The sequence below is a fragment of the Mustela nivalis genome, assembly GCF_964662115.1.
Source record: "Mustela nivalis genome assembly, chromosome: 4".
NCBI classification, from domain to species: Eukaryota; Metazoa; Chordata; class Mammalia; order Carnivora; family Mustelidae; genus Mustela; species Mustela nivalis.
In genome coordinates, this window is record NC_139023.1 from 125,420,730 (window position 1) to 125,447,463 (window position 26,734).

Here is a 26,734-nt window from a genome sequence, read left to right on the forward strand (position 1 = left end):
TGAATTACAATTTAATCTCACAGAGTTCAATTGTAAATTTCCACCCCAGTGATATAATCAGATTTGTTGGAAAGTGCCCCCCCCCCCCCAATTCGTGGTGTGAAGGGGGGATCAGAAGGGAGTGAGACCAGGGGCCAGACAACTGGAGAAAGGAGAGTGAGCAGCAAAATGGCACTGAGCCACGCAGCTCTAGATCAGGGCAGACGCGGCAGAAATGGAAACAGAGCTGTGGAGACACAAAGCAGATTTTTGGAAAGGTAAAGCCAGTGGGACTTGATTGATTACGTATGAAGCATGAAGGAAAAATAAGATGTAATGCAAGAGATTGATTATATTTTCGGGTTTTTTACTTCTTATGAATGTAAAGGATAGTGATTTTTTATAACTTGAAATGCATGTACAATATATAATTAAAATAGATTAAAATGTCAGAATCTTCTTGGAAATAAGGATATTTCATTATATTGAATACATGATGTTAAGTGCAACTTGTATTTTTTGCCTTTCCTTAGACCAAATCACAAGCTTAAGTAAATGCCCTGGAGAGAGGGAGGCACTGAGAAGAACAAAATCAAGCCAGGGTATTTTCCCAGTATAAATTCTCATTCCTTTGCCATTTGCACCTTTCCAAAGTGCATACCCCTACTGCTCGATGAGAAAGGGAACGAGACATAGAAAATGAAAACTAGACATGAAAGCCTGCCTTGTGCCAATTAAGGTTTGGTCTTTATTTCAAAAACCACAGGGTGGCAAAACAGTCCATCGCAAGGGACAAAGGGCACAAATCAAAGATATCACATAGAACACAGTGGTGGTCAATATGGACAATATTTTTTTGGGATTCTGAAAACTATGGTCACCTGTGCCATTAAAACCTGGGCTGACTTTTTTTTTTTAATTTCAAGTCAAATATACAAGGTCTATGTGTGAATAAGCATGAAGCCGTGAGCCCTCACCCTCTTCCTGCTCACTGGCGCCAGCATGTGGGGCTACCTTCACAAAGCAATTTGTTTTGGCTTTTCGCATCTTAAGTAAGCAAAAAATAAATACTCAAAAAGAAGAAGGAAAGGGGTTCCGTTCAGTGGCTGGAGGCGCCGCATCACGCAGTTACATGGGTCATTTACAGCCAGATTTAGTAGAATCTCTGCTATGCTAATGCGAGTTGTAAACCACCAAGAGGGAGACACCCTGCGCTGGGTTTTCAGCGGAGCTCAATGAAGCTACGTCCAGTACGCCTCTCCGGGGCTGGGACAGAACCATGCAAAGGTGAGTCAGTAAGACGGCATGTGTATACGTATTTATTTGTTCCCCAGGTGGCTGGGCATGGGGTAGGACGGCTGGGTGGGAAAATGCCCAGAAAGAGGACTGCCCAGACCTAGAGGAGGAGTCTGAAGACAGCAGGGCCCTGGCGCCAGCCTTCTGGGCCAGGCAGAAAGGCAGAGGTTAACACACAAGCCTGGAATGGAAATACGCCCTGAAGGTGAGCAGCCACACCCTTGAAGCGGGCTGTGGAGGTACCTTTAGTCTGTGTGTCCCATCCATTCATGCTCACCCCACTTAATATCGACCACTGAAAATGAAGATGGGGGGAAGTTACAAGATTTTTGTTTGTTTGTTTCATACTGCCGTATAATCGATTGCTAAGCATTTCATAAAATCACATGAAACTTGCAAGTCAGGTGCAATTTAATTTACCAGATACCAGTGAGAAAAAGAAAACCGCTCCGAAACACCGGAGACAAGAGACAGGGAAACTTGGGCGCTTTTCTACCTGTCTTTTGAACTGACACAGACCCTTGCATGATGGAAATCACGGTTAACATGAAACTTGATCTCTTTCCTGGTCTTGGAGCTCAAGAGACAAATCTTGGGCGCTCATGCCTGTGCATGCGCACACATACACACACGCTCTGTTTCTCCCCAAAATAGCCACATTTTCTTTTTTTATTTGGTGATTCAATACATTTTTAATTCAAATAGTCACTGCATAACCTAGGCACAATATTAAGCATTGTACAAGCGAAGTATTTTACTGATTTTCATTTCAGTTGCCAGAGAGTACAATAAGTGAATGGGTTAAAGGATATACTTCTGTACATAAAAATATCCATGTATTTATACAAGGGTATGGAACAGAGTTTAAAGATAATAAAACCAGACCATCACAATAAATAGGATGTGTTCCTACAGGACAGCAGGGTATGCTTTATCAGTGAGCTGTCCAGTCTCTTTTCAAGGTGCTTTTTTTCTTCTGAGCTAGGCTCACACTTCCCAAAGGAAGGGCTAGGGTTTACTCACGACTGTATCTGAATGCCTATGTTTGTATGTTGCTTTTTATTTGCATTTCCAATAACAGGGGTAGAAGATATGATCATTTATTTTCAAAAAGTCTTTGTGACTTATCGAATTCTATTGATTTCCCACTTCAGTATTTTAAAATGCAGATTAATCTAAGCTCTAGCACCGTATGAGAATGAAATACATGTATTTTTGTCAGAGCAACAATATTTTATATCATCTTTGCTCCTCTGGCTATAACAATTCTGTTTAGAAAAATTTACCACGCTAAAAATAGTTGATCTAGGTTGTCATAAAAAAGAATATTAAATACCTTTGGTAAAAATAGATATATTTAACAAGATTAGAAAAGCAAACAGTTATAATGTCAAAAGGAGAATATAAAAATGTACACAATAAAACAAATAAACCAACTTATAGATAAAGTGAAGATAAGGCCACTCTTCTTTTCAGGTTTGTCTCTTCCAAACCATGAATGTAGTTCTCTTCTTCTAAATGGTAGCAATTTTAGTAAGAAATATGGAAAATCCAGTCTTTCCTATCAGCATGACACAAGTTTGATTCATAGCAACAGAGTTCTTTTTTAAGAACCACGTTTGTAGAACATAGAGCACTCTGGTTTATATATGTGGATCTAAGGAAACAATTCCAGGTTTCTGCGATTTGAGGCCCAGAACACGGAGCTTGAGAGTTAAGCAAGGCAACAGAATCAGCCACTCTTGTGTGCACAGTTCTTTCCTGTACTGACATTAGCCTAAGCCATGGGGAGACAGCTGATAAACAACACAGCTAGCTGAGTAAGGACATGGCAACTTTATAACTAGCTAGTGATGGACAACATTTCATTTTGTTTCTGCGACCAAAGACCTTTTCTCCTGTCTTTCGGGCCTCCTCTCAACAGAACTGTTGCACAACTTCCAATTTCGTTTGGTGTCTCCTCTTTTGGAACACTCCGCAAATCCTGAAGATGAAAGGTCCCTGAAGCAAACAACTGAGATTATGGTTGGGAGATAATGCACAAGTTCTAGAACAGATGAGCCGCGGAGCTGCACTGCTCTGGGAGAGGCTGCACTGGCGGACGCGGTTATCCTCCTGTGTGCCCTCTGCACACACAGTCACACTCCTCGTGGTGCTCCAGGGCCACGTCTGTGAGAGATTTATGCAATCCCCGCACACCGCTCTTTGGTCTCAACTGAAGGACCTGAAAGGGAACAATGGAGAAGCCATCTATAAAATCAACCAACGTCTGTGACTTCGGATTTCATGGGCAAGTAACATTTCAGGAAAGCATCATGGGACCCAACGAGGACTTGGACAAAATTTTGAATTTCCTAGTGAAGGCATCATGAACACGCTCCCCGACCCCTCAGAGAGATCCTAAATGATCAGCATGCTTTTAAAAAAGAAAGGGCCTTTTAATACCAGCCACTCGGAAGGACAGAGAACAGTCCTTAGGTTCAAAGTCTTACTGTGTGCTCTTTAGTTTACTCCCCGGACAATACTGCAGAGAATGTCACCTTGATTAAGTATTCGAAAACCACGACTGCCCAGTCTTTTTCCTGCTTGTTGGTTTCTTTCACTCATTCCTTTTTTCACACATGTAACAAATATTTATATTCCAAGCAATACAAATACTACCATACCACGGAAGGAAACACGATCAGCTACAGCTGAGTTTGCTCCATTATACCACTCATTAATTTTCTTGGCTACACTTCAAGTCCTCTATAAACTTGATGCGACGGATTAGATGTACTTCATAGACATCAGCCTCCGTCCCAGCTAACTATGGGCAGCTGGATCCTACTGCCCACTGTAGGGAAGGCTGAGCTTTAATAACAATGATGCCTCTATTAAATGAAGTTAATGTGCAGTCTGGCTTTTTAATAAAAACATAAAGTAGACTCCGATGCTAAAGATATTTCTTTTTAACACTGTGGCAGGAGGACACAGATACGGATTCTATAAAAGATTATCTGAAGTATTTGCTAAGAGCTACCTATTCAATATGTGTTTGTGCTTCTTAGAATAGAAACAATAACATTTCGGGAATTGTGTTTGTTCAGATTATGAACGAAGACCAGAGCACATAATAGTACGAGGTGGTCTAATTGCTCTGCTCTCTGGGCAGGACAAAGATAACTTCATAGAGCACCTTCTAAAGGATACCCTTCTCGGAAATATTCGTTAATCCACAAGTCAAGTCTTATGACTGTTCCATTTGAAGATTTAAAAGAGAAAAGTAGAGAATGTATACCGCATTTAGAGTATGTGGTCATATCAAAGGTTAATCAGCTAACATTTTTTGAATGCTTACTGGGTACCAGGCACTGTAATAATGTTTTTACATACTTTAACTCACAAGAATTCTGTGAAGTAATTTAGAATTATTACTCCTATTTTACACATGAGTGAACAGAAGCTTTAGAGAGAATAGGGACATAACCAGTATTTGCACTTGGGCCAAAGATGAATTATTAAAGTTACAGTGATAGATAATAACTTTATAAAAACTCAGACTATATTATTAGCCATATGTTCTACTTCTTTAGTAATTTTCTTCCTAGAGAGCTAAACTGCAAAGTCTTGGGCTAACTGTGAGAAACAGGAAACTTTTAAAGCAGATTTTCTGTTACACTCACAATTCTAGAACAAAAATTACTAAGACTGTATTATCTTAGGATGAAACTATGAATCCCATCTTAGGTGTCAGTACCTGACTTACTGTTTTGAACAACTTGAGGTGGCATCAAAGCTAACTAGTCTTTAGATACTGGTGTTATCCCTTTTCAAACTTCTGTTAGAAATTGTTTCTGAAATGAGGCTGAGTGCAGAAAAACTGCAATATTGGCCTAGTCAACGGCTTTAATTCCTATCCCTACTTGTATACATTTTCCTAGTTAGTAGGGGAGAAAATGACTATAAAAGGTAAGGGTTAGAGAAGCTACCATATACAGTCCTAACAGGCAGCCATGCCAGGCTATGATTCTACAATTGTCCTCTCCTACAGAAATACTTACGTCAGGATGCAATCACCCAATAAAAGCACCCCAACCCCAGCCTTCATCCACTGATCTTTGTGGAATTTACAAATAGCAGAAGAATCTCAGAATGTTCTAGTGATACTAAATCTTAGATGAGACATTCTAATACATGGGAGGGGGCTTAATTACGGCTTTCCTTCTTAATTTCTTTCCAAAATTTTGTTTTGATTTGGGAAGAGAAAGACAGATTTGGAAAATGACCAACAGGTCCCAGATCATGTGAAAGTAGACAGTTTTCAGGATATAGTTTATGATTCCATAAAACAAAGAAGCCGGAAGCACATTTCACTCAACTTTGAAAGAGAGTTACAAACTAAAATTACAAACCCATGAAAAAAATAATCCAGGGAAAAACTAAAATCAGGGATGGAAGAGATTAGATAAAGTATAGAAAGAACCATCAAGAAATAGATCAACATGTACCACTGCCTACACTGCGCAAAGTGCCATTAAATTTGGGGTGTGACAGAACTTTGGGAGATGGGCCTCACTACTAGAGAAAGGTCACTGAGATATATATATATATTTTTTTTTTTTTTAAAGATTTTATTTATTTATTTGTCAGAGAGAGCGAGCACAGGCAGACAGAGTGGAAGGCAGAGTCAGAGGGAGAAGCAGGCTCCCCGCGGAGCAAGGAGCCCGATGTGGGACTCGATCCCAGGACGCTGGGATCATGACCTGAGCCGAAGGCAGCTGCTTAACCAACTGAGCCACCCAGGCGTCCCTGAGATATATATTTTTTACCCAAAACAAATCCATGCAAGAAAAGTAAGACAATACGGGGAATGAAGATGAACACGGATTAACAGCCTGAAATGTACCAGACCTGGTTCTGAGTGTTTTGTCAGCTCTCTGAACCCTCACAAAAGGATATGAGGGTTAGGTGTTCACTTGAAACACAAAGGTATGGGAGGCACAGGAGATAAAGTCATTTGCCCAAGGTTAAACAGCTGGATGTCTGGCTTTGGAGTCTGTTTTTTTAAGCATGAAACCATAATGTGATCTTTGCTTCTTAGTTCTCAATTTGGTAAAAAAAATAAAAATAAATAATAATTATGAAGTAGCAACAATTGTCTCATTGAGCGATCTCTCAAGTTCTACACAGGCACAGAAGGTGGACTGGCAGGAAAGTAGGAAATGTTTCAAGGAAGAGGTAATACCAAGTTCATTTATATGTAAAGTCTTGCTTTCTGAACTATCCTATTGGGGAGACAGAAAAATCATTAAGTAAATTGGGGTGGGGGGAACGGTTTCCAACAAACAGTGTCTAGTAATCAATACAAAAGCAATAAGAATCTTGTCAACAGTAAGATTATCCTATAATATCAAAACATGTAACAAGAATATCATCCTATATATTATGAACCTTTTAATTTTCTAGACTTATTTTCGGTACGTGGTCGAACCCACTGAAAATGGTAAAGGAACCAAAACAACAACTGTAATATCTGTAGTGACACAAGGAATCTAATTCAGCTTAATAGTTAGGGAAGCTAGTATAATAGAGATAGATGAAGCAGAGAAAAATTAGAGTGTCTAAACTCTGTCTTTGCTTCTGTGTTCTCCCTGAGGTAGAATAATCATTCAACTGAAAACTGGAACAACAGTCATCAAAAAGAACTAGGGCCCCAAACAGGCTTCACTTTAAATGAGTTTAGTCTTTAGATCCACATTAATGGTACTCAGTAACTTAATGATTTTAGAACTATTTGAAATAATGCTTAAAAGAATTTCATTTATTTTTTAAGAGTTTATTTATTTATTTGACAGAGAGAGAGAGAGAAAGCCCACCAGAAAGCACAAGTTGAGGGACAGGAGAGAGGCAGAAGGAGAAGCAGATTCCCCACTGAGGAGTAGGGAGACTGACAAGGGACTTGATCTCTGAAATAACGACCTGAGCCTACGGCAGACACTTAACTGCCTGAGCTACTCAGGTACTCCCCCAAATTTTCATTTATTTAGGAGCAGTAGTACTAAACTCAGAACTTACCTCCAAAACATCAGACTGAGAAAAATCTAGGCTCAGAAATGATCAATTACACCAAATAGATAAAAGCCCTTTTCTTTTTCATAAGGTAATTTGTTAATAAAAACCTATCACAGAAAAATTAATGATTCCTACAAAGCATTATAAAAAATTAAGACATGATTGTTAACTGGAGGTATTTGTGAGAAATGTGGAGTATAGTATTTCCCCACACACATGCATTAGAGATATCTGTGGGAAACTTGTCTTAGGTGGTCACACAATTAGATAACCATCCATACTTGTCTGTGTGTATGTACAGATAATGCATATATAACCGTCCCACCCAAAGACTACAGAATAAGGAATGATGTCATTCTGGAAGAGGGCCAGGGAGTTTCACAAGCATGGCCCACAGTCTTTCCTCCCAAGAGTTTTATCTGAGCCACTAAACAGATGCCACACATTCTGTGGCAACTTTCTTAACAACCCTAAAACCAATGTTATTTGAAATGAAATCTGTAAGTAGAGAACAGATGATGATCCACTCAACTTGAGGACTGAGTGAGCTGACCAAAAACATGACGTAGGCTCGGCATCTGATAAGCTGATTTAAAAAAGCTACTCTGACTAGTCTGGGTTTTATAGCTCTAAGATAGAGACTATAAATCAAGTGTTGCTGGCTACTTCCGGGTCCTGGGATACACTGTAGTTAATGGGGATATGTTTCAGAAAGTCCACAACTAGACAATTTTAGGTGAGGAAAGTTCACTCTCGTTTAATTTCTGTTCTCATCACAGCCTTTCTAGTCACCAATCAGTTCTAATGCCTGCCTCGATTTTAAGGCATTTTATTGAGTCTGTTTGGAACTGCCATATTAGGGGTTTTTCCTTGATTCTCAGATTCCGGGTTCATAGAGCAGCAGCAAGGCGGGCTTCTGAGCACAGCCTGGCTGGAGCAACCTGAGCCACCAAGCTCATGATCATCGCCTTCGTGAAAGGGGAGAAGAGACCGTTCCCAGCACAGGGTCTTTAGAAGCATGGAATGCAGAAATGAAAGCAGGACATGAGTACTGGTGGTAAACAGTCCTCTTTCTTTTCTTTCTTTCTTTTTTTTTTTTTTTAAATCACAGACTGCCAGTTTAGGATGTGACTTTCCAAAAATGGCAATTGACTGATTGTCAGGGAATAACACAGCTGGGAAAAACCTAAGAGGTTATCGTATCTTACATTTATTTGAACAGAGGTTAAGTATCCTGCTGATGGTTACAAGTTAATGGTAGATCTAGGATGGAAACAGTGTTCCATGCAGATTGGGATCCAGTGCTTCTGTCCCTATTTATCAGCTCGTAGTGCAATACTGGTGAAAGGTGGGGGGTGAGGGGGTTCCAGCCCTGCTATGTAAAGTGCCCTTTAGGACCCCAGGCAGCTTTAGTTTAGCTAACAGATAAGGGTTTTATTGATGTCCTTATGCACATGAAAAATGATTTTATTAAGCAGATATTTATGTTTTATTACTCTTTGGGTTAGTGGAAAAAAATACAAAGTAATGAGATAAAGTTATACAGAAATGAAGTCAGAAGGGCCGATTTCGCTGTGGTATAATGTAAATGTTTTGTGAAAATTAAGGTTACCTCTATAATTCCAGTGTCTTGGGATCAAGCCCCACTTCAGGCTCCCTGATCAGAGGGGAGTCTGCCTCCCCCCTCTCCCTCTGCCTGCTGCTCTGCCTACTTGTGCTCTTTCTCCACAGTTACTAACATTTAGTATTTACATTTTCCTTATTCCATAGAATAGAGATAAAAGAAATCCATAAAAGGCTTAACATGCTATTTGGGGCAACACGAATAATAGGAAGAATGGTATAACTGTGGATATGTCGCCTTGGGATTTGTGTTCCTGTATTGCCCCAAGTGGAAAAATAAGTATCAAAGATCTCCTTTCTCCAACAGAGACAAATCTGTCTTTTAAAATATTTTCCCTTCATATTTTGAAATGTGTAAAGCTAAAAATTTCACTCATTTTCCCCCCCTGCAAACACATTTACTCTTTTTTGTATGACAGATGAAAACATCACCGACCACCCATGTCATACAATCAGAGGACAAGCTTGCTAAATCCTCAATGCCCGGGTTTTAGAGTTCAAGGTCCTGATTTAAAAAAAAAAAAAAAAAATGAAAACATGAACTATTTTGCCAACTTTATCTGTTCTTTTTCCATGAAGGTTATGCCTTTCTCCTAAACAAAAATTCATTTCAGATACACAACTTTGTCATCTTTTTTTTTTTTTTTTAAGGTGCAAAGGAACCTGAGAAGAAAAGGGTATACCTACCTCGTGATATTTTTTCGTGACTTTGCTTGGGACACATTGACACTCCTTGCAATTGTGGGGACAGCAGGCACAGTTCCCACCACAGCGTTTAACCAGGAGACAACCTGGCCAGAAAATGCTGTCGGTTCTCTTTAGCTCTTCCCTTATGGACACTGAGAAGTTACGCGGTGTGCAGCTGTAGAGTCGTACCTCCTCCTTTAGCAGGTTCAGGTCCACCACTACATGGCATAAAAGAAAGCAAAGAAAAATAACATGGTTATGCCCTGAGCCTGAATCTACTTCATCAAGATCTTTCCATAGAGAAATCTGTTTCACCGACACTACGCCCAACAAAGCCCCTTCTAACTTTGATGAGGTTTTGGGGCTCTGCCGCTCGCAACTTGGACTTTTCATTTTATAGTCAACAAAGGTTCATTATGTCGTACTGTCCATTAAAGAGGTGCCATTGTGCAGTGTTAAGAACAGAGCCAACAAAACAGTTGAGAGCTATAAATAGGAAACTTTACACAGAAAAAGAGCACTACACCTTTTAACCCTCATAAAAAAGTAAACAAGGAGAGCATTGGAAGGGAAGAGTAGAATGTAAAATGATAAATGCTTGGATTAGAAAACAAATGCAATTTTTAAAAAGGATTAGAAGCTCAGGCAATTAATGAAGAACAACTTACAGAAACCTACTGCCAGGACTTTATATAATTTTCCTGGCAATGAGACTCAGAAAATGCAAAAAGGGCATGAAGGAAATGAATTTTTGAGGACAGCTGAGTAGACCATGAATGAAAAAAATGATACACTTTAAAAGGACTGAGGTTGCTGAAGACCCCTGCTTCTGGTGCCCTGAGTAATTCAGAACATTTGAAATTCAGTTTAACTAGGTGCCTTCAGATTTCTATTCTCCTTCTAAAGGATAAAAAAGATGTCTACTTTATAATGATTCTCTATTTTTTTAGAGAATAGTTGGTTAACTATGTAGTGTTTTATTCTTGAAAAGTATACCTACTTGTGAAGACCAAACAAAAATATTCTTTCATCAGACTATTGTAGTGAATTCTTAATCATTGCTTTTAACTACAAAATGATACTTGCCTCAGTTAATTTATATCAAAATAGCATTTCATATTTAATATGAATTTATATAAAACATGAATAGTACTTAATTACCATATCCTGTAATTTTAATTTCTGCTTTATAACTTTGCCCCTTTTTCCCTAGAAATATTCAAATAATAGCAATTCCAATAAAACTGGAGAGTTTTGGATAACATACATACAATTCATCAAAACTTTTTCTTCAAAAAAGATTTTATTTATTTATTTGACAGACAGAGAGAGATCACAAGTAGGCAGAGAGGCAGACAGGGGGTGAGGGGGGAGCAGGCTCCCCGCTGAGCAGAGAGCCTGATGTGGGGCTTCATCCCAGGACCTGAGATCATGACCACCCAAGACGAAGGCAGAGGCTTAACCCACTGAGCCACCCAGGCGCCACCCCAAAAGGAAGATTTTATTAAAATTTTAAATATTATCTAATAGAATAAATCTGGTTCAATACCTTTTCACTAATATTGGAAACATTATAAATAAGAACTGAAGAAAAAAAGAAGCATTTTCTGGCTAAGGATGGCTTTAAGTAATAATAAGCACTATGTACTCCAGTTTTAAAATTTAAGAGTTAATATTTGAAAATAATTTTAAAATGAGAACGTGATTAAGAATCAAATGCTTGTTTTCTTATTGCTTGTTTTACAATTCTACATTTACTTATACTTATACATTTACTTATACTTATATGTGTGATCAAGTTTTTCTAAACTGTCAAAGGAAGCCACTGTATTTTCAAGAAATGTATGGTAAATCATACATATGCAATTGTAAATTATAAGCACAAGTCAGCTATAGGGTTGACTAAAACCTTGGTCAAGTGTAGGGAAATGCTAAAGAAATGCTCATTCCATGGGTTCATTTCAACAACTTATTTAGCTAAAAAATTGCTTCCCAACTCAATAGAAAATCACTGTTCTGAGTATTTAAAGATTTCCCTTTCATCTGAAAAATGATCCTGTGAAAGGAAAGCTTTTAAATATTTAAGAGGAAATGAGTTCATTCTTTTGTGTGTCATAAAAGACCAACTTATCTCTAAAAAAGTAATGAGATAATTGAGTTAAATGATGTCACATATTTCACCTGATTTCATTTGGCTGAACTATTAGTATATGTACATACTGCTCTTTCATTGTTAAAGCTATTTGTGAGTTTATCTGAATCTTTTCTCTAGAAGTTACTCTCTGGGCAAGAAGGATTTAGAAAGTCAAAAACACACATACAATACAAAAGCCAGTTGCCAAAATTTTCAATGCTTATTTAAGATTTATACCTCTTTAGAATGTGAACGAAGCTCTCCGCTTTCAAAGGATATTCATCTACCTCAGTTTTAAACACACTATTTCATGAACTAGAAAATGAGACTGTATATGTTCACTTTAAAATGTTTACTTAACCACAATAAAAGGTTAGATAGATTTCCCCAGTGAACTGAGTTATGATACCTGCTACAATGTGAAAATTTAAACACACTTGCAACTTAGCTTCCACTCATTTATCATGTTTGACACAACAGTCAAAAGCCCTTTTTAAGTACTGGGTAAGCCTGACTTAGAAAATAAGGTCTTTTCTTTTTCTGCAGTAGCAAGGTATGAATGAAAACCCTAAGTCAGAGGAAGAAAAGGAAAGAAACAAAACAAAACAAAATAAAAACACTGAAAAACCCAAACGCAGTACATACTGCAATTAGGGATTTTCAGTCTGGGATATCTTATTTGAAATATAAGCTTCCTACTCCTAAGGCTTCCAGCTCATCTAAGCCTCATTAAAATAAGTCATGTGACTATAATTTGATGTCACAAATTCTCCAAAAATTGTACAGAACTTCTGCATAAGAAAAATGAAAAAAAAAAAAAAAGGTCAAAAAAGAGAAAGAAAGATCATATCCAACACAAATTTTTTTCATAACCTAATTATAGTCTTATGGTGGTTTCCCTGTGTAAAATATCTGAAAAATAAAAATCAATGTTTAGGTTCTTTATTTCTTTTCCGTAACTACTTCCTAAGACAACACATGTATTAGTTTGTCTCTCTAAAGAATGAAGGTTTTGAGTAAGGCACCCTTTGAAGTCGTTTTCCTAATGCAGATTTTCTTGTTCAGGTTCACCAATATTGCAAGTTCTACTATAAAAGCTAATGCGGACTGAAAAAAAAAATAATGGGTACATTTTCCTTCGTTAGTTGCTTACTCTTTTAAGATATTCAGCTCAAGGATATTCTATTACTGTAATGCAATCTGAGGGTGGTCTCTGTAAGATGAATGTTGTAACACTGTGATATGTTTATTCTGTGGAAAATCAATTTCGATGTCTAATTAGGAGCTTTTAAACGTTTTACTCCTTGTTCCTTTGTAGAAAGACTCTCGGGAGGGGAGTTGGTTTTGTCTATAGAGATGTTATCCCACACCTGCATTTTAGTTTATGTAGAGTTCCAAAAATATACACTGCTTTTCTCACACTTACTGTATGCTTAAAAAGTGAATAGTTTTGGCAAACTGCAAAGGGCTTCAATTTGGAAAGTGCTAAAGGAATATTTGAAAGATCTGGTTCTGTGCTGGATGCTTTTAAATATATGCTAGCCTCTGGCCATATCGTCACTGAGCACCAGGTGGAAAGGTGCAGGGCCTAAGGGCATGGCTGGGAGGAAGATTTTTAGACTTGAATTCTGAGATCAGCTGTCAAAAACAAGATCTGAGCTTAGAACCTGGTTTACTCCCTTTGCCTCTTCCAGATCAACATGATTATCTACTTCAAATCTAACAAAGCCTCCATTCACAAGGGTTTCAGCTAGCCTTGCAGATCTTCATTTTCCTGTTCCTAAGTGGGAGGGAAGGGAAGTGTTCGTAAGTTATTCATCAAGATCAAATCTTATAAATATGTAACAGCTTTCAGCATCTGGACAGGATTCGGCTGCCCATGTACTTGAACACCAATTTCAAATATTGCTGAAAGGAAACCACGTCTGTTGGCATAGCAAAATACCGTGGTTGGGCAAGTCTGGACATGACCTGTTGAGATTAAAGCTCTTGATCCAGAAGGGCTGCAACTCTAGCAGGAAAGGGCAGGAATCGGGTTTCTTTCTGACAGGATTTAGAAGAACCAGTCTGGTGCAATCTGCCCTTGCGAATTGCTCAACCTAACTAAACATTGTTCCTTCCATATAAATTCTCCAGACTGTCATTCCATTCTCTAGAGTGACCCTGGGTAGACTGCAATGTTTCTGAGACCCTGAAATGGATTTTTTGAGGGCATTAGAATTAGCCAATTATTTCTATTACTGTTTCATTTGTGCCTGATATGGATACTTTCCAAACTTAATGTTACTGGAAAACTTAGCTAACCTTAGGGAAGGCTTGGTTAACGTTATTTCCAATCTCTTGATCACATGGAATTAAACTTCATTATCAACACTTTTACTCTTGGAGGGAGATAGGCTTATAGGGTCAAGTGATCATTTCAGAGCAAATTTATAGAGAGAACAATTATCATGGTATGGGTACCCTTCGGTCATTCTTTTCTTGTTCTGGATCCTGTCTTGAAAACTCCTAGTTCTATATTATGATGAGCCACTGTTATTTTCCATATTATTTGTAGAAGTCTGTAGGCTTAAGAGATGGAAATGGATATAACCATGACCATCGGGGACATGGTAGGTGACGATTTTTATCTCTCCCTTTTTCTAAGGCCCAAATCTGGTTAGCAGCTAAGGTAATCTCTCTTGAATCTACAAATCAATATACCCCAAATATTAAATGTGAATAAGCAATGATTCTCACGAAACATAACAGGGGACTTCATCAAAATGGTATTTTTGAAGAGAAATGGCAAGAATTTTCAGCAAAAGTATTTCTTTTAATCTTCTAAACCCCCTGAATTATAATTGCTTCTTTTTGTATGCATCCTTATTTAGTGTGTAAATATGCCCAAATGTTACAACAATGGGCTATTTACACATATCATGGAAGAATTTTAAACTCTACTCCTTAGAAGCTATGGTAGAAGGATCCGAAACACTAAAATTGCTATGAAAATTAAACAGTGTTGGTTCTAATCCGAAGAGAAAACTTACCTCTGGATTTTCTTCCAAAAACAAACGCCTTGCCAAGAAGTTGCCAGGTTGGCCTATATAGATCTTCCAAGTCCAACTGCCACCTGTCTGGTTCAAGATACCGAATGAGATCTTCCAAGGTACTGAAGGCAGTGACAGCGTTATTAAGCAGATCCAGTGGCAAAGCTGAAGGCGGTAACATGGACGGGCTCACAGCTTCTGTGAATTGCTGAAAGTAAAATGAATCTTACGTTAACTGTTTTAAAAATGACAATGTATGGGGCACCTGGGTGGCTCAGTGGGTTAAAGCCTCTGTCTTTGGCTCAGGTCATGAACCCCGGGTCCCGGGATCAAGCCCCGCATTGGGCTCTCTGCTCAGCAGAGAACCTGCTTCCCCCGTCTCTCTCTGCCTGCCTCTCTGCCTATTTGTGATCTCTGTCTGTCAAATAAATAAAAAAAATCTTTTTAAAAAAATGACAATTTGTTTCTTCTGGACTTAGGCATGAAGTAAGGTAAACTGAGGCTAAAAATGCAAAGAAACTGAAATTGTATTCAACCCAAATCAGAAATAATTTCTTGTGCAAGTTCATGTAGATGAATTCCAATAGATCTTTGTGCAGTCGGTGAGAAAGACATTAACCTTCATTATCACAAACCATGCCGGATGTGGATATCTGATGCTTAACGAAAAAGGAAAATGTCTCTATGGTTCAATTAGGGACTTACAGTAGAAATTATAACACCATTTACCCAATTTTTCTTTTGTTTTTCACTTTTTATTTTCCTCCATCTGGAAAATCACCAGGTAGTTATGCAGATGAGTGTCAGACAAATTAAAAATTTAATATAAAATAATTAACCCATGAAGAATTAGAACAAAATATAAGCAATAAGCCTTTCACGTTGAAGAAGAACTTGTTAGTCAAGACGGAGAATACCCAAACCATAAAAAATAACTTTGATACATTTGCCCCAAACAGGATTAAAAGACAGACACTGGGAGAATGGCCTGAGGAACGACATGACTGTCACAGGACGAGTGTCCAGCATATACACAAACACCCAACAACTCAATAGAGAATGAGCAAATTCCAGACAAGAGGCTTAAGTGGCCAGTCGACATATAAAAGCATGCTAAAATCCATTAGTTATCAGAGAAATGCAAAACAAAGTGAGGTCTTATTTCACATACAAAAAAGGAGATGTTACTATCTCATGTATGTGATAGTGGCAAGGATTTCAAAGAAAAAGACTGCCAAGGATGTGGGCAAATTGGAATTTCTCTATTCTGCCTGCAGAAGTGAGCATAAATTGATACAACCAATTCAGTTGATTTAATGGATGTATACAGGATATATAGATAAAAGATTTATATGATCCCTGTCTCTGCAATTCACTTTTGAGGTTTACATACTTTTATTTGTGCACATGGAAATAGATGCAATGATATTCATTACAGTGTTGTTTGAAATAGAAATTCAAAATAATCTAAATGCCAAGGTATAGAGCAAGAAATTAAAATACATAATTTTAAATGGTTAGTCACAAATGGGCAATAATTTCAATGAAAGTTCAATGGCAAACCTGCCCCCACAACCACCAACTTTTAACAAACAGACTAAAGGTAGGGAGTGGTAGATCAGAACTGAAATCACAAAAGGCAAAACAAATACATGAACAGATGCTCAACTTATTTTTTTTTATTACTTACTACTTTTATTTATTATTACTAACTTTGCAGAGGAGGGGAGAGGAAGAGTGTGGAATAGGAAATTTATGTCAACTCATGTTCATTACAGTAGTATTTACAATAACAGAAAGTTGATAACAAATCTAAACTTACAATATTGGAATAGTTACTTGCACTGTACTCAAACTGAAACAGCGTACAATCATGAAAAATGAGGTCCTTTAAGAATTTTTATCAACAAAAGAAATGCCTACAATGTAGAAAGTGACAAAAACATCCCCAAGCTATATAAATATGCCCCGATTTAATATACATAAATACATAACATACATGTCCTATTTTTTACATTTTTATAATAAATATATTCCTTTTAGAGATCCAATAGAAGTTATAACATTTGTTATAATAATTTAAATAACTATCATGTAAGCTTTTCCTTTCATCCTGATTTCTTGGATCCTGGGCCAGATACTGGAAACAATGTACTATTTATAGCAGCAGCTAACTCTGTTGATCTGCTTTTAGTCTTTCCTTATTCCTTTTATTCTCTGCTGCATAACACTGGGTTAATCTACCTAAAATAAGTTATCACTGATCATGTGATGAATCTGGACAAATGCCTAGAGTGATTTCTCATCTGGAGGATAAAATCCAAATTCCTTACCCTGCACTCAGGATCCTCACAATCTGACCTCTGCTCAACTTTCCCATCTAATCCTCTACTCATCAAAGACATGCACATTTTGTTCCAATCAATCCAGTCTCTTCACTAACTACTGCACATGTCATACTCATCGCAGACCTTGTTCCTCTACCCGTGTTAAATATGGCTCCCCTTCCCCCATATGCAAAACCCTCCCTCCTGTGATCCAGACAGTAAATCTTTGCCATTTATAACAGTCTTGCTCGAAACATGATTCATCCATGAAAATTTCATTAATAACAAGATCTCCTTTCTGGGCTATCCCGTGAGCACATGGTTTGAAAAGCAGAAGCTGCTCTGTCAATTAGAAAGTGCCCCCCCCCCCAAAAGGATCACTGTTCTGTGGGGCAGGCATAACCTCTGCTGGGCCTCATAGCTTTAGGGGTGCAGAGTCCTCTCTGCCCACAAGAAGGGAAGCATTTTTATACAACATAATGAGAAGAAGTCAATGTGGCAGTCTTGGGTCAAAGCTGATTTCATTCTTAGTGTAAAGATCTAATATCAAGGGTCTGGCTAAAATATTATTAGCACTAAGATGTTTTTAATTATTCTATCTAACTTTTTAGAGTAGAAACCAAATGTAATACATTTCTATTTACTCCCAGTATTTTTTAATTGTCCAAGAAATACAAAATTGCTTTGATAGAGAGTATTATTACAGTTGATAACTATGTTATGGATATAAATAAACAATTATCTAATAAAAGCTTTCACTGTTAATTCAACCAATTTGATAGTACTGATTAAATTTATAATGTGAAAAGGTTAATGCAAATGTTTTGCAAATTTTTAAAAGATAGCCAAAATGTATGTTTATATAAAGTGAAAATGAAGGGTCGGTAATACTCAAAGAATAACGGAGTTATTACTCATGACTATGACGATATAAAACAAACCAAATGTGTCATGATCTGCACACCAAGAGTAAACGTAGAAAGCTAAAACAAAAACATATTCTTCATTAAAAGGTCAGAGTGCAGATGTATATTTTAAGTATGATATTAAATTGTTATTTAAGTTATTTTCCATTAGACTATAATGCAAGTAGGGGTTGGCTTATTTTGTTTCCACATTTTTTTGAGAGTCTCTGCATAGAGCATTACTTTTGAAGCAATGAGAAGTTCCAACTGAAACCATTGCTGAGCTAAAAGTTCAAAGTATTTATACAAAAGAAAGTGAAACAAAATAAGCCTGTAATAGCAAACAAACAAAATATGTATACCTTGGATTCAATGAAATATTAGAATATCAATCTCCTGACAGGACAAAGATTGGAAGAACACAATCTAACAGACATTACCACATGCATATATTGGTCAACATCATAAACTTACAAGTTTCTAAATATTTAAATTGAAATAAGATGTTTTTAAAAAAGGTAACAACACACATACAAGCATACACACACACACACACACACACACACAGAGCAGTCCCCACCCCAAAACTGGAGGGGATAATCAGCTTGCTTCCCCTAGATTCTAAGAATCAATCTTTCTAAGAGAAAGCAGTGCTTTTATTTAAGAGCTTTCTCATGACTCTTAACCACGCCCACTGGTTCAAGGAACCACCAAGCTGTTAACCTTTGTAGTTCTGCTTTTCTAAGACCTCTAAAGGGATTCTCAGAGAAAAGGGGGAGCAATGGAAAAAAGAAGTCAGAGGGGGAAAAATGCCCTCTGATATTTTTAAGTTTTAATTTTTCCTCTAACCAAAAACTACTTTTAGTTGAAGTCATAGCTCTTTCTCTGAAATTGAGTGTCTAAAGAATTCCAACAATATCTTTTGTATTTAAAAATACTTAACACTGGGCTAAGTGTCTTGGGTTGAATTGGATCTGCACATTCTCCACTTCTTCTCTCTTCTATTCACCATGAAAAGAGATACTTATTACTAAGTTATGGGTTGCCCTAAGGCTATTTGGTGGATGATAATGGTCAGTAATGGAAGGCACAGTTTCCTGGTGTTCTGTCACATAAACTAGATCAACACCCTTAGTGGGCCAGGAAAAAAAAAAAAAACAAAAAAACTTTTCTGCCTTTACGTTCAGAGTAGCAGTGACAACCTGGTGGCTGTCTAGTTCCAGCTTAGAGGTTCAGGTATGTTACTTGGAGGGACAGAGGCTGAAAGGACAGGAAGAGATCTAAAATCTCTATGCAGTGAAGTGACTTGTCAGATAATGCATTTTTAAAATATCAAGGTCATGTACTAAGAAAGGTCCTAGACATAAATGAGGTCTTCTAAATTTCTTGGTGAAAATCATTCTGAATAACCGTATGACATGGGAGAAGAGCCCTCATCAAGGGTGAGAGTCATCAAGGGTGAGACTCTAATCCTGGAGCTGCTCAGATTTAGGGAAGAGCATTGGGGCAGATATGATAACCCCTCTGAGCCTCAGTTTCCTCCTCTGTAAAGCAACAGCTGCTAAACTCAGTTACCTTTTAGTTTCTTTCCAGGTTTCAAATTTAAGAATTCTATATAATTGTCAGAGACGAGAGGGTTCATTTTCTCCACATCCTTGCCAACACTCATCCCCTGTCCTCCTGACAGCCATTTAAACAAGTGTGATATCTCATCATGGTTTTGATTTGTTTCCCTGATGATGAGTTATGTTGGGCATCTTTTCATGTACTGTTAGTCATTTGGATGTCTGCTTTGAAAAGCACATGTCTATGGAGATCCTCTGCCCATTTTTTAAAAAATCAGTTTGTTTGTTTGGTTTTGGTTATTGAACTTGTATGAGTTCTTGCTGTATTTTGGATATGAACACTTTATCTGATATATGGTTTGCAAATGTTCTGTTCCATTACACAGGTTGCCTTTTCATTTGGTTGACTGGTTCTTTGATGTGCAGAAGCTTTTTGTTTTGATATGGCCCCACTGGAAGATTTTTGCTTTTGTCACTTGTGCTTTTGGTATTATTTCCAAAAAATCCTTAGGCACTCTTCTGGGAATGTGAATATGCTCAGCCATTATGGAAAACAAAATGGAGGTTCTGTACAAAATTAAAAAGAGAACTACCATATCATCTGCAATCCCATTTCTGGATTTATATACAAAGGAATGAAAACAGGATATAAAAAAATATTTATCCTATGTTTACTGCAGCATAGCCAAGATATGGAAACAATCATCTATCACGGATGAATGGGTAATGAAGATGCGGTGTATATCTACAATGGAATATTATTCAGCCAGGAGAAAGAAGAAAATTATGACATTTGTGACAACATGGATGGAACTTGAGGGCATTGTACTATGTGAAGTAAGTCAGAGAGAGAAAGACAAGTACTGTATGTACTTCCAGAATCTCAAAAAGTTGAAATTGTAGAAACAGAATAGAATGGCAGTTAGTACGGGCAGTGGGGAGGGGTGTGGTTTGGGAGAGTTGGGGAGATGTTGGTGAAAGGGTACAAACTTGCAGTTAAAAATTAATAAGTGTTGGAGAATACATACCATTGTGATTATAGTCAACAACACTGTACAATATACTTCAAAGATCTTACGAGATCTTAAATGTTCTCCCTACAAAAACAGAATCATCATGGGATGTGATAGAGGTATTAGCTAATGGTATGGTGGTAATCATGCTGCAGTATATAAATGTATGAAATTGACACATTTTACAACTTACTTTCACACAACGTTATATGCCAATTATATATTGATTTAAAAAAAAGAAGAGGAGGGGCACCTGGGTGGCTCAGTGGGTTAAAGCCCCTGCCTTCGGCTCAGGTCATGGTCTCAGGGTCCTGGGATTGAGCCCCGCATTGGGCTCTCTGCTGAGTGGGGAGCCTGCTTCCTCCTCCTCTCTCTGCCTGCCTCTCTGCCTACTTGTGATCTCTGTCTGTCAAATAAATAAATAAATCTTAAAAAAAAAAAAAGAGAGAGAAAATTAAAAGTCCAATACTGCTTCAGTAAAATTTTGGAAAGCTGCAAAAACAAAACATACTCCTTAGTAAATATGTGATGGGGTGGAACTCTACTTTTTTTTTAATTTATTTTTTATTTTTTTATAAACATGTATTTTTATCCCCAGGGGTACAGGTCTGTGAATTGCCAGGTTTACACACTTCACAGCACTCACCGAAGCACATACCCTCCCCAATGTCCATAACCCCACCCCCCTTTCTCCAACCCCCCTCCCCCCAGCAACCCTCAGTTTGTTTTGTAAGATTAAGAGTCATTTATGGTTTGTCTCCCTCCCAATCCCATCTTGTTTCATTGATTCTTCTCCTACCCACTTAAGCCCCCATGTTGCATCACCACTTCCTCATATCAGGGAGATCATATGATAGTTGTCTTTCTCTGCTTGACTTATTTCGCTAAGCATGATACGCTCTAGTTCCATCCATGTTGTCGCAAATGGCAAGATTTCATTTCTTTTGATGGATGCATAGTATTCCATTGTGTATATATACCACATCTTCTTGATCCATTCATCTGTTGATGGACATCTAGGTTCTTTCCATAGTTTGGCTATTGTGGACATTGCTGCTATAAACATTCGGGTGCACGTGCCCCTTTGGATCACTACGTTTGTATCTTTAGGGTAAATACCCAGTAGTGCAATTGCTGGGTCATGGGGCAGTTCTATTTTCAACATTTTGAGGAACCTCCATGCTGTTTTCCAGAGTGGCTGCACCAGCTTGCATTCCCACCAACAGTGTAGGAGGGTTCCCCTTTCTCCGCATCCTCGCCAGCATCTGTCATTTCCTGACTTATTGATTTTAGCCATTCTGACTGGTGTGAGGTGATATCTCATTGTGGTTTTGATTTGTATTTCCCTGATGCCGAGTGATATGGAGCACTTTTTCATGTGTCTGTTTTAAAAAAATTTTCCTTGTTGTTTTAGATTATCAGTAAATTTTGGGAGATACTGTCCTATTCTATAGCTAACATAATTTGACTTTTTTTTTTTTGCTGTCCTGAGAGTGCATACAAGTTTACCCTGCTTTTTAAGAATCCAAATGTCCCTATAAAGGCATATGTATCTAGCTTATGAATGGAAGCTGGATGGCTCTAAAAATCAGAAGGAAACAGGTTCACGTTTAGAGAACTGATATCAGCATGTTTTCAAATACATATAGACACGTGCCGTGTTGTGAGCTGAATTGTGTCCCTTTAAAATCCATATGTTGAAGTCGTAACCTTTAGTACCTCAGAACAAGACTGAGTTCAGAGGCAGGACCTTTAAAGAGGTAATTCAGTTAAAATGAGATCATTTGGGAGGAGCCTAATCCAGTATGGCCAGTGCTTAGAAGAAGAGGAAATTGCTTATAGACACACATAGAAGAAAGACCATAGGGGGAAGGAAGATGGCTAGCTATATGCTAAAGAGAAAGACCTCAGAGGAAACGAATCCCGTTGATACCTTGTTCTGGAACTTCTAGCCTCAAGAACGGGAAGAAAGTGAGTTCTGTTGTGTAAGCCACCATTCTGCGGTATTTTGTAAGAGCAGCCCTGGCGAAGGAGAGCATGGTATCATCATTGCCTTCTCACCATCTATCGGAGCTGCCAACGAAGATGAATTTTATACTATATCCATTAAATCATTTCACGTTTATTCAAAAGCTTATGAGGTGGGCACTGGAAACAAAGCAGACCAAAATGCTTGCCCTGGTGAAGTTTAACCTTTATAAGCCAAGTATTCCCTATTCTAGGAGAGCTTTTCCCCCTCCTTATTCTAAGAGTGATTTTTCCCTTGACAAAGCAAAGCCACACGGAGAATTTGCTCCTGTGAATCACATAAGTAACTCAATTGTATCACACAAATCCTGGTGAGCGTGGACCACGAAAAGTGAATTTAATGTGAAGGAGTAACTGAAAAAGAAATATATTTCTACTTGGTTGTTGAAAAATAAGTGCTAGTCCCTGTGTTCAGACAAAGTAATGGCCATCTGAGAATCAGCATTACCAGCTCAACACAGCAAATTTGGCTGCAAGAATGAGTTCCTTCTTGACTTCTCCCGTGTTAACTTTAGAAAAAAATCAACATTTTGGTATCTTTGTATTTTATTATGGCCACTTTACATATTTTATAAATTTATTTATCACCTTTTCCTTTTTTAGAAAAAGCTGACTTTCTGTTTGGAATAGTACCATCTGAGTTGCTTATAATTTCACAACAAATAGTGACGTATCTCTAAAAAACCAGAGCTTGTCTTTTTATTAGGATTTTTGTGGCAAGTGCAATTTTAAAAATATAACATTTACCATGAATCTTCCCTGGACGAATACACACATACGAATGTTTACTCTGAGTAGCGTAGCAACCACTGCAAAACTTTTAGGGCCTACAAAGATTTCTGTTATAGCTTTAAGTCAACTGCATACAGTACATTTCAAACTGATAAGGAGCCTTTCACTTCATTCATACTTAACAGAAGGGTTAGGAAAACTGATTAGGTTTTATGACTGCTGCAGTCATGAAAAACAAATAACAAAATAATAATCCAGGTGTTGAAAGAGAAGAAAAAAAACCTGGCTCAGTCTTGTTACATCACTTCCTCAGGGTGCACTCGATCTCATTTATAGAATGTCAAGCTGATACAATGTATATATATATGACTTTTAAAGAGCTTAGGAAGCAGACAGGGCAGGCAGACAAAAAATGCCTGCCAGGAACCACTAACGGGAGGTTCTCTAAAGACACAAGAATGCCCTGGAACAATTCATTTAAACATGCTTCTTGGCCCTTCCCCTAGTTGTTATCTGAATTCATCCAAAAAACTATCTTCATTATGTTCTTAAATTATTTTTAAGCCAGCAAAAAAAGGCAAATGCTTGCATTCCTCCTCGAGAACAGATGTTTTAATACTCTGTGGGTAATGCAGATTATATGTTTAAGTGAAAAATCCTAGGAAAGATGGCTGATTGTATGTCATATCAAGTCTTAATATCGAGAGGTTCTTACTGAAAGACCACGGTAACTGAATAAAACTTGACATATCTATACAAGCAATGGTAGCATTGGGCCAGTATGAAAAGCGAGAAATGTTTATCATCCAGAACTTAAAAGCAGTGATTTCAAGGCTCAAACTTGAAACTGACCTGCAAATGCCAAGGGCTTCCTGGTTGCAGGCAAACCCTGAGCAGGAGCATGGCTTGGACATGGAAAAAGAGAGCACTAGCTTTGCCGAAATTGTTGCCTTAAAGAAAGTAATGTTTATGTTCATAAGCACGGCTTCTTACTGAATAAGTGGATGAAATAATTCCTATTGGCCTGATTCCTATCAGCACGAAACTTGAGAATTGCCACCATCTGACTAAATTGAGGAATTATGACACCGTTACCCTCAAATCCTCCTCACCTAACACGTTTGTGGCCCGCAGGCACCCCGATTAAAGAATTTCACCCTGATGCTAATGTCTTAGATGGGGCAGTCTCCCAAGAGCCAGTCCTTTACCAGAGGGCAGGCTGAATGCTGGCTGGTGAGTCAGAGTCAACACACAGTTCTCCACTTCCTTAGGTAAAACTGTGGATTAGGAGTAATGATCTATATTGAAAACTAGAATCCCATGGGGCAACTAAATAACATATTCCCAAGCACATTTTTCTCAGTGGCATCTGTGGAAAGCCAAAATTATGGTGTTTTTTTTTTTCTTCTGCTAAGAGTTTAAAAATTATTCCTCTGAATCAAAAAACTGTGATAGCCCATAAAAAGCTGAAACAACATTGAGCAGCTGCAAGTGTTTGACAACAAAGCCTCATATGACTTTTTTTCTAATCTTATTACATTGGATGCTTGTAAATTTGCCTTGTTACAATATTCGAGAAATGATCAACAGTAAGGAACTCCAAAGGAAAGAGAATGTAAACTAAGACCTGTTAGAAAAAAAACACACCTTCGCTGAGACACTTGAATTAATGTCCACCTCAACCCCAAATCCCTAAGACTCTTTCTTATAGAAGTTTCTCTTACAGTTCAATATTCAGTGTATTGTTCAACAGCCAATAAAATAAATTTTCAGGATGCTTTGTGAAGATCTGAGAAATGATATTTTATGTTGGTAGATATTTTCAAATCTGTGTTCAGTAAATTTAATAGTCAGATAAGACCCTTAACTTCATTTGAATTTTGTATAAGTGGAAGACCTTTCTTGAGTGAGAAACAATGGCATGGAGTTATGCATTTTAAAAATCTCTTGACAGGGGTGCCTGGGGACCTAGTGGGTTAAGCCTCTGCTTTCAACTCAGGTCATGATCTCAGGGTCCTGGGATTGAGTTCCGTGTTGGGCTCCCTGCTCCCTGTGTGGCTCCCCACCTCTACCCCCACACCTTGTGTTCTCTCTCTAATAAATAAAATCTTTTAAAAACCCCAAATCTCCTGACAAGGTAAGAAGAGTGGGAGCAACTAGCTGAAACTGGCAACAGTGATTTAAAAGAAAAAAAAAAAGGCTGTGGGGGGACAATTAGATAACCTAAAGGAAGTAGTTCACAGGTATGTAAAGTTGAAAGGTCATCAATGACCACCCACCACCCCCACCCACTCCACACACCAGCTTGAATCCAATGGTCCATTTTCTCAGTCTTCATCCTAATTTACAAGTAGCTTTGCAAGTTTTCTTCCTACCCCAACAGATGCTTCTCCTTAGCTCTGTTTTCTGGCTCCCCCTCAATCACTGAGCCTCCACATGCTGGAGTGTTCTAAGGCTCATTGCTCAGACCATTTCTATTTTGTGTATGTTCTTTCCTGCAGTGATCTCACATGGTTTCAAAGCATTATGTGTGATTTGCATGCTGACTACCATCACATCCCTATTTCTAACCTGCACCCTTTTGCTATCACAGCAAACGGCAACTCCATCATTGGGAGTCATTCTTCGAGCCCCTCCTTTGCTTACACTCCACATCCCACATCAAATTATCTTGGTTCTACCTTCTGACTAAGTGTAGAATCTGATCAATTTTTGCCACCTCCACAGCTACCATTTTATAATCCAAGCTACCATCTGCAATAATTGAACTGGCCTTCCTGTTCTGTTTTGTTATCTGAATTACATAACAGAGCTTTACATGTTCGACCACAAATGGGAGACATTACATTATTATTCATGTTTCTAGAAATAAATGTCTGTTTTTCAACTTCACACTTTTCACTTACGGCTTTTATTTTAAACATTCTATTGCTTATGCAACAGTAAAACCTGATGGAAGTCTGAATGGATTTTACAAACCTCTCTTAACCTGTTATGCCTTCTGAAAGGTGCCATTCTTCCTGCCATGGAGAACATTCTATCTAGTCAGCAGGCACTCAGGAATTGTCCTACAGAATGCAGATGATGCAGATTATGTTCTCTTCGGAGAAAGACAGCCAGGCCCACCAGCCAAAGAAAACTGGGTATTTCTGTAAATTACATGCTGAACATCTTAGCTATGTGTTGTGTGTCTGTAGGGAATAATGTTCAAAGCAGAGACACTATCACCTCCCTTAGAACATTGTTTTAAGGATTAAGTAAACAGTACAACTTAAAATTTTCATAAAAATTGAGCATTATACATAGTAGGTAATATACATAGTAGGTATTCCCATACACATTTTTATTGTATAGTCCAT

The 26,734-nt window shown here is 38.0% G+C and overlaps 1 protein-coding gene across 5 annotated transcripts in view; it reads right to left on the reverse strand.

Annotated features, from left to right (window-relative positions):
- Window positions 1–704: 704 nt before the first annotated feature.
- PDGFC (platelet derived growth factor C) overlaps window positions 705–26,734 on the reverse strand; it is a 201,962-nt gene continuing 175,932 nt past the window's right edge. For all 5 annotated transcript variants that reach the window (XM_082727761.1, XM_082727763.1, XM_082727765.1 and 2 more), the window contains 3 exons: window positions 14,806–15,013; window positions 9,640–9,857; window positions 705–3,499 (listed from right to left, as the gene is read on the reverse strand). In XM_082727761.1, coding sequence (XP_082583887.1) covers window positions 3,383–3,499; window positions 9,640–9,857; window positions 14,806–15,013 — 543 coding nt within the window. In that variant the 3' untranslated portion in view covers window positions 705–3,382. The remainder of the gene's footprint in view (window positions 3,500–9,639; window positions 9,858–14,805; window positions 15,014–26,734) is intronic.